The sequence below is a fragment of the Apis dorsata genome, unplaced genomic scaffold (assembly GCF_000469605.1).
Source record: "Apis dorsata unplaced genomic scaffold, Apis dorsata 1.3 scaffold_52, whole genome shotgun sequence".
Lineage (NCBI taxonomy): Eukaryota > Metazoa > Arthropoda > Insecta > Hymenoptera > Apidae > Apis > Apis dorsata.
Genome location: NW_006263353.1, coordinates 2,432,229 through 2,445,861, shown reverse-complemented (window position 1 = coordinate 2,445,861; position 13,633 = coordinate 2,432,229). Strand labels below are relative to the sequence as shown.

The 13,633-nt window shown below is 28.7% G+C and overlaps 2 protein-coding genes and 1 long non-coding RNA gene across 6 annotated transcripts in view; 2 read left to right on the top strand and 1 right to left on the bottom strand.

Annotated features, from left to right (window-relative positions):
* Positions 1–16: 16 nt before the first annotated feature.
* LOC102671647 (H/ACA ribonucleoprotein complex subunit 2-like protein) lies at positions 17–1,093 on the top strand. The gene is made up of 3 exons (XM_006609291.2): positions 17–303; positions 429–501; positions 593–1,093. The coding sequence occupies exons 1-3, from the start codon at positions 135–137 to the stop codon at positions 822–824; spliced, it is 474 nt and encodes a 157-aa protein (XP_006609354.1). The 5' UTR covers positions 17–134; the 3' UTR covers positions 825–1,093.
* Positions 1,094–4,468: 3,375 nt separating this feature from the next.
* LOC102671014 (rho-related BTB domain-containing protein 1) overlaps positions 4,469–13,633 on the bottom strand; it is a 15,815-nt gene continuing 6,650 nt past the window's right edge. For 2 of the 4 annotated variants that reach the window (XM_006609287.2, XM_006609286.2), the window contains exons 2-15: positions 10,164–10,524; positions 9,298–9,401; positions 8,901–9,098; positions 8,137–8,344; positions 7,611–7,853; positions 7,453–7,538; positions 7,106–7,232; positions 6,863–6,997; positions 6,348–6,371; positions 5,739–5,889; positions 5,535–5,665; positions 5,218–5,460; positions 4,988–5,136; positions 4,469–4,875 (exon numbers count right to left, since the gene is read on the bottom strand). In XM_006609287.2, coding sequence (XP_006609350.1) covers positions 4,641–4,875; positions 4,988–5,136; positions 5,218–5,460; positions 5,535–5,665; positions 5,739–5,889; positions 6,348–6,371; positions 6,863–6,997; positions 7,106–7,232; positions 7,453–7,538; positions 7,611–7,853; positions 8,137–8,344; positions 8,901–9,098; positions 9,298–9,401; positions 10,164–10,343 — 2,214 coding nt within the window. In that variant the 5' untranslated portion in view covers positions 10,344–10,524 and the 3' untranslated portion in view covers positions 4,469–4,640. Of the gene's footprint in view, positions 4,876–4,987; positions 5,137–5,217; positions 5,461–5,534; positions 5,666–5,738; positions 5,890–6,347; positions 6,372–6,862; positions 6,998–7,105; positions 7,233–7,452; positions 7,539–7,610; positions 7,854–8,136; positions 8,345–8,900; positions 9,099–9,297; positions 9,402–10,163; positions 10,525–11,386; positions 11,845–13,633 lie in introns of those variants that run through there. The other 2 variants (XM_006609288.2, XM_006609289.2) reach the window with 2 other exon arrangements.
* Positions 9,629–10,312, top strand: LOC116186768. The gene is made up of 2 exons (XR_004151778.1): positions 9,629–9,668; positions 9,978–10,312. It is a non-coding gene; the product is annotated as an uncharacterized LOC116186768 (long non-coding RNA).

Here is a 13,633-nt window from a genome sequence, read left to right as displayed (position 1 = left end):
TGTCACACTCACACTATAGTTTCAGATTAGGTTAGTGTTGGTATTGAAATGCGTCCAATCTCTTGAATGAGATGTGAAAGCACGTGGACAAAGATAAATTTTTTAACTAAAAATAATTATTATTGTTGTAATAAATGGAATCAGTAACAATAAAAATGGAAGTTGACGATAGCATGAAAGAAGCAGATAGTGGTGATGTTATAGAAATTAGTTATGAAGAAAAACTCAAATATACAAATTCTATAGCTAAACCTATGGCTTCAAAGAAATTAACCAAAAAAATTTATAAATGTATTAAAAAAGGTAAGCTTTTTAAATCCTGAAGTTTATATAAAATTTTAATGTAATATAAAATAATTTCTTTAAAATTTCTTAGTTAACATATTTATTTTGATATTTTTTTTTAATTTGCAACATAACCATTTCAGCTTCAAAACATAAATCTTATCTTCGAAATGGTTTAAAAGATGTTCAAAAACATCTTCGGAAAGGAGAAAAAGGGTAAAATGTATTTTTACTTATAAATACATATTAAAATTTTGTTATAATTAAAATATTATTGATATAAAAACACTTTATGTATTTTTAATAGATTGGTAGTATTTGCTGGAGATGTTTTTCCAATAGAAATTATGTGTCATTTACCAATTGTATGTGAAGATAAGAACATTCCATATTGTTACACACCTTCGAGACAAGATATTGGTACTGCTATGGGAGTGAAAAGAGGTAGTCTTATGGTACTTATTAAAGAGCATGAAGAATACAAAGATCTTTATGAAGAAATTAAGTCAAACATGATAACATTATCAATGCCATTATAAGCATATGTGCAATCTTTTGCATTTTATTCATTTTGTAAATAGAATATTACAATACGAATTTTTTTTCAAAAGTTTTTTATCAGATATTATATCTTATTTTATAAACATCTTTCAATATAAACAAATATATCAAACAAAAATTTATCGTATAAATTATTATAATATAATCATTTTGATATACAACAAATATTTTAACATAAATTACTATAAAATAATATGTAACGAATCTAAAAAAAGAAAAAAAATAAAATAAAATTTTTTTATCTTAATCTAATATTTTTTTTGTTTAAAGATTATAAGTTATATTTTTATCTTCTTTTTAATAAAAAAAGTTTATAAAATTTGTGTTAGAAATTAATTGCAAGTATTTTTTGATATTAAAATGAAAATAATACATATTGTTCAAAATGTATGAAATTGATTTTCAAACACAATTTTTAAAAATATCAATTTTAGTTAAAAATTAAATTTATTTATCACCTCTCTTTGTTTCTGTGCATTGGAAAATAGAATATTAAAATTTAGCTTAAGATAAAAATCATATTTCTCAAAGCGGTATGCATATATACGTATATACAGCTTTACTTCTTATTCTTAGGTGAATAAAATTAAATTTGACATAAATGTCATTATTTCGATTAACGATCATCGAGATATCTGAAAATCAATATGGATTGTCAGTTGAGACCTTCAAACAATCGCTTTTCTATTATTTTTGTTTTCATTATGATTTTCAAGATATCTTTAAATGTTATGTCTAAAGATAATTATAAAATTTGAAATTTATTAAATAGTGTTTGTTCGATAATACTATTCATTTGCTGTCTGTCATATATTTATTAAATTTTGTGTCCAATTATTGGCGCATAAATATTTAAATTTGAAAATGTTCTCGAATATGAAGATTAAAAATAACTTATAATTGGTCGTAAAATATAAGAAAAAGAATAGAAAAATTAAGTATACGGAATAGTTAAAAATTTAAAACATAAATCTTAATATAGAAACATTAAGAATTGTTAGCCATAAGATTTAATTCATATTAAATTTTTTGAAAAATTGTACACATTCATTAATATGAAACATTGTAATAATTTTTTATCAATACCTATGTTTAATTCTTAATCTGATCAAATTATTTAAATTTCAGTAACAAATGAATTAATTCGATTCGAAACAGAGGTCGCAATTGCAACAATCATTCTCGGCTTAGGATCGAAGGCTTTGCGAGCATATAAATTTAAAATTTAAAATAAAAAAACATGAATGAATAAGTACATTGAGAAGTTCAACATTTTTTACTTTAAAGAAAATAACAATAAAAAAGATTTCTATTCATTGATATAAATTATTCTTATGTTAAACTTTATATTTACAATCATTGCATTTATAATTTTAAATGCTCGCAAATGCCTTGTACGCATTGACAAAATGTATTTAACCTAAACTTTTGGGGAATTATGACTAAAATGCATATGAAAATTAAAGTTTTCGATCTTCTATCGCTTTATATCTTCGTTATATAACTGTATCCTTAATCCTACTTTACTGACTGGTATAAAATATACATTTAGGAATGACGAAGAATAACATTGACATTAAAATTGACATAGCGTACAAGTGGGACGTTATTCTCACCCTCGCCGGAACAGATATATACACCGCGTATACATTATTTCCGTTAATTTCTTACAAATCAGGCAGTAATGCATCTTATGGCTGCAATTTTTTAATTTTTCTTCTCCTTTTCAATTCGTTTCAAATATTTGAATTTAATAATTTGAATAATTATTTCAAAACTTTACGAATATTTATCACGCGTGTTTGTACATATTTTTAAATACAAGATATATAATGTAAAATTACGAGTCATGTGTATTTGCAAATTTTAATTTTTTCCTCTCATTTTCTCTCATTCATTCACTCATTCAAACATACTTTCATTGCGAAATAATGCAGGGAATCGATTGAATAATGAATCGATTGAATAATCACGGCAAAAAATGATCTAACGAGTATTAAATATTTGTAATACCGACTGCTAATAGTACAGGTTGCTTCATATTCTAATTGAAGATTTATGTATGATCATAACTGGCTTGAACGATGCATAATTACGCTTCTTCGACATACAAGGACCAATTTGTGCCTTATAAAGTACAAGTTGCTAAGAAAATATATAATATACGCGAAGATTCACTCTGACACAGAGATACATCTAACATAACATCGTTCTATATTTTACGAACGGTGGATTCGCATAATTATATAATCATTATGAATAATCGATTCACTCTCATTCTTTCATTATCTAGCTATTAATTATTCTTACCGATGTAATCGCAATTTATAATTCTAAAAGTAACCCATTACCGTGATCGATATGTTGCAGTTTGTATTGGACGATCCTACTTACATCGATTGAACTGCATATGTCCTCATCATTTAATCGACAATTAAGATGAAAATAGTAATTTCACTTAGCCATAAATTGTTATAAAATAGTAGAAATACGAGAGGTCTCCTCGCATTCGAAGAAATCGTAATTTTGTTGCATGGAAACCCAAGAAATGAAGCATGGCCTGTTGTCGGATGCTGTACAAACAATGTAAAAATCCGCGTTGATTTATCATTAATAGTTATTTCTTATAGAACTATATTTACCGCTTAATATAATCACGCTCTATTATGGACTAAAGCTATTGCTCGTTTTCTTCAGTCTAACACGCATCGATAAAAGTACGGCAAATTTTTATCGTCTCTTGGAAATATTTTTCCTTCAGCGGCTTTTTCTGATTCAGATTTTATTCTCCAACATTTCCCTCCTGCTCCCTTTTTGTAAAATTAAATTATAATTTTATTATTAGGGAGAGGGAAGTGGAAATTATAATAATCATTCAAGTAAATACTGTCCAAGATTTCTTATTATTTAGATGCAGAGCGATTTGGTATAAAATGCAATTCGGATTTGATGCATTCTAAAATTCTTTTTGAAATTGATTTAGAAATTTTCTTGTAAGAATATACAGAAATCTTGAACAATATTAACAGAAAAAATTTGAAAAATCTCAAAGATTTCAACAGCCACCGAAATATCTCTTGTATAAAAATCACTTATTATGTGATCAGAATGGATGAGCAATTTAAAGCATTCACGTTCTTCACATTTGAAAAACGTGCCGTGCTCATTGACGGAAAATGGGATGCAAGATTTATTTTTTCAACTTATATTGTGATTTATTTTTTTTCTGCAATTCGTATTTGTAATCAAAAACATATTAAAACTGTCCAGGTGATTCAACATCACCCTGTTTAAAGGTCGCTGTGGCAGCAACGACGAATCGTCAATGAAAGGCACCATCTTGTTTTATTCGCTTACAAACGACGGACGCCCGTTTGAAATTCTAAAAGATCGTACACATTTTAAATAGATTTTTCAACAATATAGATATCAGATTCATCTCCATTAAAATTGTACAAAAGATACAGTTTCACCAATTATTTTGGAATAATTTTTTTTACGTTATTTTTCAAGACAAAGAAAAACAAGAAGAAACGTACATTAGACAGAAATATTCATTTTCATTGCGTACGACAAACAAGATTGATAAAAAATTAGAGGATCTATTTCCTCCTTTTTTATCTTTTTTTGCTTTTAGGCATCCTCAATGTGCATAAATTGTTATCGGCGTTTAAATTTTCTTAAGTATAAATTTGTAGCAGTATCAAAATAGTAAAAATGGTGCATATGAAGACCATGAGCACGGGTAGGACCAAAATGAATCGGATTGAGCGGCGTAGGCCGCTGGGCTCTTGTCATACAACCTGTTCACCAGACTCGATCGAGTCGAACAAAGGTCGTTCAGATTGTGGATCGTTGTTCGCTGATGATGCTGTACCTTCACCACCGCTGGAACTTTCTCTTCTAGTTTTACTTGTGCCAGAAAAGCATAAACAACCGGACTGATTACGATTTCTTTTTAATGTTGGCTTATTCTCTCGATCTCGTTCCGCTAAACATTTTTGATAATAATCGTAATCTTTTAAATACCTGTTTAACAAAAAAAAAAAATAATTCATAATTTTAATTATTTAATTATTTCTAAATATAAAATGAATCAATTTCCAGCTTAAAATCCTGCATTCTAAATGTTATTACATACCACACTGGAGGCCATCGATGCTCATTTAAATATTCTTGATTCTCTGGATGTAAAAGACGCACACTTCGTGGAGACATCTTGCACAATTTGTTATAATTCACGCATAAGTAGTTCATACACCAGTCAGCTAGTTGATCGGCGTTATGCAACTGCGACATGCAAATTGGAGAATGAGCTATCAGAAATTGGACTCATGGATCGATGTACTGGTCGTTGAAAGAAGAGCTGACCTTGCACGGTTCTAGTAATCTCAGACAATTCTCCACGGCCTCGTTTCCCTCGTTTTGAGACAATCTCTCGAGATCTTCGATTACTCTGCTCTCGACCAAGTTTACTAGTCGTGGTAAGCAGAGACGATTTGCCAATTCTAAGAGGTTCAAACATCTGGCAGAGGAAATTGCTGGCACTTCATCCGTATAGAGATAACAAAGCAGTTTGTGAAACGTGTATTCGCGTACACCAGGAAACACTATCTGTTCAATGAATTTTATTATATATCAACAGAGAACAAACGTTTAAAATAATTTTTAAAAAGAAAAATACTTACTACTTTTGCGCTGCTTTCACGAAAATCACCGGAGAACATAGCTTTCATCACATCGCATCGGGCAGTGAGAATTGCTTTATGGGCTGGAACACTTCCATCATCTAATTCAAATGTTACATCGGCGAAGAGTCCTAAAAAAAATCATATTTTATGATTGAAAACAAGAAATAATTATTTTGAATTAAATTTTTATCAATATTCTACCTTGTTCTAGACAAATATCTTCTAAACGTTGTCTCACTACGTGTTTGTAGCGATTATTAAGATCATTATTAAATTGATCTCTAGTTTGTAGAGTTCCAAGCACCATCAACAATTGCGGAAGCTCCAAGAATTCCGCTGCCTGTCTAATTTCCTGTACGTGAAAGAAGATAAAATTAACCAATATTTTTCTATAATAGAACATGATTATGAAATGAAATTTTTAAAATCCATTTTTAGATTGTCAGCTGAAAAAAAATTAATAATGTTTTCCATGCACCCATGATCAATGATTTAATGATTTTTAATGATTCTTAAAAATAGAAACCTTTTACATAAATTTATATATATTTTATGAATCACAATTAATATATATATAATTTATATATATATTAATTTGTAATATATATTCATATCATCTAAAATTTGTTTAAAATTTATTTATAAATAAGTAACATGCTAAAATGATGACAAATATGATAATAATCTAATATATTGTAGAAAACGGTGAATCGATATTTCTTTTAGCTAATATCTATACATTATGCGTGCGTATACAATATCATGTATGTGTATGCTCTTATCAGCAAACATATTTCACATTGTACTAACCAGTAGAAGCCCAATAGGAGCTGTCTGAAAGAATAGAGCCGCGTTAGTTACCGCATACCGCACTGGTAGCATATTTAAGCTTTAAACTTACTATTTGCACAAAGTATTCCTCCAACAAGAAAAATATTTTACTTTACGGTTTTATCTTCGATCCAAAATAGTAAAACCCACCAACAGTATATTTGAATATACAAATATTACAAAATGTTCACACAATTTTCTGGAACATCTACCAATTGATCTAATTTTTAAAAAAATTAACTTATTTTTTCAATAGCTATTTATATAGATTTACCGTAACTATACTTATATAGTTTAAAAGGAAAAGTACAAAACTTATTTAGATTATTATATACATTTATTATATAAAAATTATAAATAAATGTTTTTTTCTTCTATGCAATAATGATGTAAAAAAATCGATCTACACAAGTTATTGCATCAATTAAACAAGAAAATTTTAATAATCCACGGGTGTAGTTGCCCGCATAGATAATTCTATCGACGCAACGTACTTGTAGATCGTGATACCGTTTATCCAAGCTGCCCGTATAAATGAACTGCAAACATTGCTGCATTGCCTGCGGCGTAATTAACTTAGACAGCGTAACCACTGTCGTTGATTGCTGCATTCCGTTTGTATTCTCAGTCTATAAATAAATTGAATAGAAAAAGAATAATGATCGAGATTTTATTATAAATTAAACAAAGAAATATTTAATTAGTTCTTATATTTAGTTTCTTATATAGAAACTTACCAAACATACACGAATGTTTTGGAAGGCAGGATGATTAAGATCTCTGGTAGTACCAGTCGGTTTCTTTTGGTTGTCCATGGTGGGCAGTACTTGAAAGCTCGAACGTCGCTTCAATTGTTCCCAAACTCTATATTTTTCATAAAATTTATTTAATTTCATTCAAAATCATTGTATCATTATTATCATTATTAATTATTTTTGAATAAATGGTAAGTAAAATAAAATACCTATAATATATTCTATAAAGATTTTCACTTCTTTTAAATATTAAATATTTAATGCATGTTTCTAAACTTTAGATCGTATAACTATGCTATAATTTGAACAGATTTACCAGATAAACTTACTTTGCAGGTTTTGATTGATCGATACGAATCAGGCACTCGGTGTCATCGTTGAAATCACCGACCGTTGCTTCACCAAACGTACTTACCTTCAGAAGGATAAAAGATGTTTATAAGTAAGATAACAAAATAGTAAAAAAATGATAAGAAATATAAAACACCATGCTAGATTCGCTAGAACTTCGAGGTGTTTGCTCTTGAACAAGTTCCATAGAGAAAAGTCGATGAAATGCAGGCGATGCAGCGGCTAAAAGACACCTATGAGCGGAAAACGTGCAGTTTCCGGCTATTAAGGTCACGTCAGTGTGAACAGGCTTTGTCCATAGTGTCTTCATATTCTCTTCATAAGTGCTTGCGGCTAGACACACTTCCGGTGGAACAGGTTTCGGTGGACAAAATGGTGCCTGAAATTGATAATTAATATTATCAATAAATTTTTCAATTTTTATTTTTCAATATTTTGATTAATTCATTTCTTCAATTTATTCTTGAAAAATATTAATTTAATTTAAAAAATATTATTAATATTTAATTTTTTCCTATTTTTTTCATATTATAAATTGGAATCTTCATAGTGAATGAGAATAAATTTTAATCATTTAGACGAATTATTTCAATATAAATTCAATTAATATTAATATAAATTAATTTTTTTTTTTTAGTAAACTTTAATAGAACTTTATATACCTGAAGCAGAGGTCTCTGCACCCTTTTCAAGTTCGTCATCCAAAATCGTTGCTGACGCCTTGCAATTAAGGCAGCACGTATCGAATTTTCGAACACTTCATTAACACCGTAATACGTGAAGACACTGGTCTCGTAATAACAAACGCCAAGTTCACGTGCAACGGCTCGAGCTTGATCGGGCATTACCAGATCGCTCTTCCTCGTAGCTCTAAAAATCATTTATCTCAGTAAAAATAATTCCAAATTAATATCAACTCTAAAGGACATCGCTTATGAAACGTGTTCTTATAAAAGTATTATCCAGAACGATCGTAAAGAAAATCCTGAAAGTCACTATGAACTTTAAGAATCTCTTGAGAGTTTCTGATATGTCAAGGCTCAGTTAATCTCCTTTCATATCACGTGGAATATTTGAATAAAAATTCCATTACCTAAACCAAAATATTCTTCTAATCTGTCAATATGTTAATAAAAAACTCGAAGTTTCGATAATTCTTCGATAATCGCCAATACACTCAATTGACAAGAAAAAGATAGTTTCTGCTTAATAAGAACAGTGTATCTGATCGGGAAAGAATCACGGAGCATCTGTGAAATCAATACTTCGACACACTTCGCCGAAGAGGTCGATCGTTAAGGAAGCATCAATGCATTTGAACGAGGTCCAATATAGAATGAAAAAATCGATTTGAGAAAGGTGTGTTGCTTCTAAATACGGAAAAGGAAAATGCGGTTAAACATAGTTGTTGATAAAGATAACGTACCTCACGAACGGACTTCGATCACGAAAATAGCTCAAATAAGTTTCATCTCGATACATGTAACGCAGATCGTTCTTGCATCCCACTAACAGCACGGGGGTCTGCGGGCAGAACCGTCGTATTTCTGGGTACCACATCGCCTTGCAATTCCGTAGCGAAACGGGATTGGTTATGGAGAAACATAGTAGCACGACGTCTGATCTGTATTTATAGAATTCGATTTTTTAATTAATTGTAATAGCATTTACAATATTTAATAATATTTTTTATTATTTAAGAACGAAAAGAGAAAGAGATAATTGCAAAAATTTATTTTTTTGTTTTAGTGGAAAAAATATGAAATCCATGATTGAAAAACAGAATAGAAATTTTTTGAGATAATTATTTGATATAATTTTACCTGCCGTACGCGAAACGTCTATCTTTTTCGTGATCACCAAATGTGTCCCAAAGTCGCAGGGAGACATTCACGTTATCGACTACTTCCCAGGATCGTTCTAAGACCTGATGGATTAAAATAAATCATATTTTTTTTATTTTTGTCATATTTTCACGATTATAATCATTTTTGATATCTATAAATAAATTAATGAATGAAAACTAGTAGATTTATAAATGAATTAACTAATAGAAGTCATATATAAACAAGAACTCTTATTAATAATAAAATATGATATTTGTTTAAATTAGACATAAAATCTATACAGAGACTTTCATGAAGATGAAAATACAATATAGAAATTCGAAATCTTCTAGAATAATAATTTTAGGGTAAATATTTATTTCCAGATTAAAAATTCTGAAACCTGAAACCCATTCTTCAATTGCAATTTATTACTTATTCATTATAGTAAATGCAATCTACATGCAATCATTCATTTTTCAATATTGAAGAAAAATATTCAAAGAACAATTGCAGATTAAAATTTTTCATTTATTTGTACAATTTGTACAATTTTTACAATTTCTTGTTCAAATAATTCTTACGACTTTCACTTTAAAATCTCGATGAAATTATTAATATAACTAATATGTTAATTACTTGAATTTCAAAATTAATTTTCTTTTTCGTGTGCATAGGTCAGGAGGGGCAAAATTGCAAAAGCAATTACTTATCGCAGTTAACCATGAATAAGTAAAACCGCGGATATCGAATCCCCAGATACTCTATTAAAATCATCGCAATTACCAAATTAAACTCCTACCGAATGATTTACAGACACCTACAACATATTAGCACAATTATCGAGAACCTCATGAACTTACGTCCTTGTATATCCTGTACTGGTCGATGGCCCAAACGGTGGGCACGTGAGTTGTCAAAAGTTGCGAAAGTGACACGTGTTTATTGCAGGCCCTTGCGCATATCAGCCTGGTCTTTCCAACTGCCGTGTCACCGACGACCACACACTTGACCAGTTCCTGATGCGGCTGCTCATTGTCCATCACCGACAATCACCCCTTCTCATCCAATACACCCACCCACGTGCCAGGTCGTTTGAACACGCGGTTACCTCCGTTGCTACCGTTCTGTCGATCGAATGGCGCAATGTCCACATCCGATCTTCACAGAATCAAAGATGATGCCGCGCGTCGATCCTCGCGGTCCCTTTCTCAAGCTACAATGCTGAAATTTATACATACACCGTGAATATCAATGGATTTGCACATGATGTTCTTAAAAAAATTCCTAAAAACTATCTAATAATTAGAAATTAGAAGAAAAAAATTATTTAGACACAAACAGGAAAATATAAATAGATTCCACATAAAAATCTTCGTTGTTTGATATAATTGTATAATTGTTGAATTGTATAACATACTTTGAGCCATGTATTTGATTATTTGTCTGAGATGATTTATGATTTTTTAATGTTTTATTTTTTTCTTTTTTTTTTTAAGATTAATTGGATTTTTGTAAAAGAAAGAGATTTTGGGCGTAAGATAATGCAAGACAAATGCAAATACAAATTTGAAAATAAGAAATTGTGAAATGAATCTTATGAGAAATTAAGATTTAAAAGAAAAATGTAAATTTAAGATAAATCAGAGATTTTCAATTTTTATAAATTAAACTATAATATAAAAACCAAAAGTCATTAATAAAAATCATTTCAAAGGATTAAAAGTTAACTGAAAAGTATATTACTTTAATGCAAAAGTAACTACCAACCATTAAAAATCTCAAGTAATATAAGATTTTATTTTTCGTTGCATCCTATGTATTTCAAAGACTTTAAAACAACGAAAAGATTCCAAAACAAAAATGAGATCAGATCTTGAATAGAAAAGTATTTCAATGAACTCTTGAACAAAAAAATATTTCAATGAACTCTTGAACAGAAAAGTATTTCAATGAACTCTTGAACGTGGGTCTACGTTCCAAATTGGCGTTTCAACGCAAAATTAGTAAGTCGCTGATAACGATGCAGACACGTGCAGACATGATGTTCGGTCACGTAGGCGTGAATAGATTATTTTAAGCTTACGTGCAATGTTCAGACGTCCAGGCACCGTGAATATATATGTATACGCAGAATGCCTATTGATTTGACCCCGCAAGCGCCTTCACTATATTTAGTATCGAACGTTCGTTACTTCAACCTCAACCTTAGCCTATCACCTTAACCCTGAACTGAACTATGGACACAAGGGATTTGTCCTGTTCATGGATGAAGTTTGAACCATCGACGGTGTATAGAATGACACTGTCATGGATGGTATCACAGTGCTTTTTAACCGAACTTCAAACCTTCGCTTGGTCCGGTTCGCACCAATTTTCACCGAAACTTACTGGCTTCTAATTTATACTAGGCACGAAACCCAAGATATTTTCAAGACAATTTGTGACGTTCGGTTCGGTTATACATAGATTAGGTCAATCCGAATGTGGAAACGGTAGAGATCTTGATTCGTCACGAAATACTTGAATAGATTAAACGTTGATTTCCTTTGCATTTAAGTAGATTGTATATTATCTCTTGTAATCACCTTGAATTAATAGTTTATTATTAATAATTCAAATAAACTATAAAATCAATTTTCAATGAAAAAAAATTATAACCTCAAATTTTTTTCAGAAAAAATGATAACAAGTTATTAATTCTTTCAGAAAATTTATTTACAGATACCTAAAAAAAATCAATCATTAATAACAGAAACATTTTCTTATAATTTTTTTATAAAAAAGATAGAAAAATATTAAATAAATATATTTATTTAATTATTTCTATTACTAAATTAAGTAATATTATAATGTATGTTGTATGTATGCAACATTGAGCATAAAAGGATTAAAAGATCTCTATCAAATTAAATAAATCTGTTTTTTATATTTGATCATTTTTTCTAAATGAACTTTTTTTATTTGCATAATGTAAGCACATATTTAACCAAAGAAAAAATTTAATAAGATCGAAACTTACATAAAAAATATATCAAAAAAATAAACAGATATATTATATTTACAATTCGATCAATTAACTGTCAAATATGAATAAGAGTATAGGACAGGTGAGACAGTCGCATGACAGGAGAAGCAACGTTATTCCGTCCCTGGCTATGCTATAAAACCTATATTTTATGCGGACACGTCGATAATCACTAGATGACATGTTTATAACGTATATGCAGAATAATCACCATATCATGATGTGAAAATCACATATATGAATGCGAATAAGAATTCTTTATTTTAAAAATTAGATTACTTTTAAATGTAAAATAAATACTAATTCCTCAATTATTGAAGATTTAGTATGAAGTCATCTTATTAATTACCTAATAAATATGTATCTAAATACGAATATTTAAATAAGTTTGACGTATAAATTTAATAATAAAAACTATTTAATATATATAGTAAATATAGTAATATATATAGTAATATATATAGTAAAAGAAAAGAAATTTTTTGTTAAAGATAAAAAGAATATAAATTATTAAAATAATTACTCAAAAAAAATAATTTTGCAAGTCAATTGTATACCTAACAATCAAGAAAATTTTCCAATAAATCATTAAAGAAAAAGAAAAAAAAGATCGAATTTTAAAGAACACGACAATCGATAATGGCAGTGCGGTCGAGAATCGTACGATTATTTATGCATCGACAATTAAATATCGTTTCTACTGTCGCAACTCATATTACAAGTTACAAGTTGTTGTCGATTTCTCGCAAGGTCTTATCGATCTGCAATAGCTCGATTACGTGACGTATGAAGATTGTAATGAATTACCGAACGATCGGAAATGATCAACGATTCGAAAGATGAAAAGAATACAATACATTTGAATTTATTGTGCAATTATTAATTTAGAAATAAGTGCAGACAATTTTTATTGCAAATAGTTGATTTTTAATCATATTATCATGATTATATTTTCCATTTTAATATTAATTTTTTAGATCTTAAAAAATTGAAAATTATTAGCTAAATTTTATAGGTTAAAGATTAATAAATTCTGTTATATAAAAAAAATTTAAGAATAAAACAAGGAATGATCTACAATGAATTTTTAAATTAATTTTTAAATTAAAAATCAATTGATTTTTTTAATTTTAATTATAGAATAATATTTATATGTAAAAAATTACATTTTAAAGAATTGATTGCCATTTTTATAATAATTCTTTGGATTTAGATTCATTATAAATTCTATAAAATTTAAAGATTGTTTTGTATTATTTATTTAATAAGGATAAATATTGTAACTTATAAGAGTATAAATGTTAT

Excerpts from the sequence above, each read along its gene's own strand:
- LOC102671647 (XM_006609291.2), top strand. The coding sequence starts at position 135 with ATGGAATCAGTAACAATAAAAATGGAAGTTGACGATAGCATGAAAGAA. Across the intron at positions 304-428 it reads TTATAAATGTATTAAAAAAG|CTTCAAAACATAAATCTTAT; the intron begins GTAAGCTTTTTA and ends TAACCATTTCAG. Across the intron at positions 502-592 it reads CTTCGGAAAGGAGAAAAAGG|ATTGGTAGTATTTGCTGGAG; the intron begins GTAAAATGTATT and ends TATTTTTAATAG.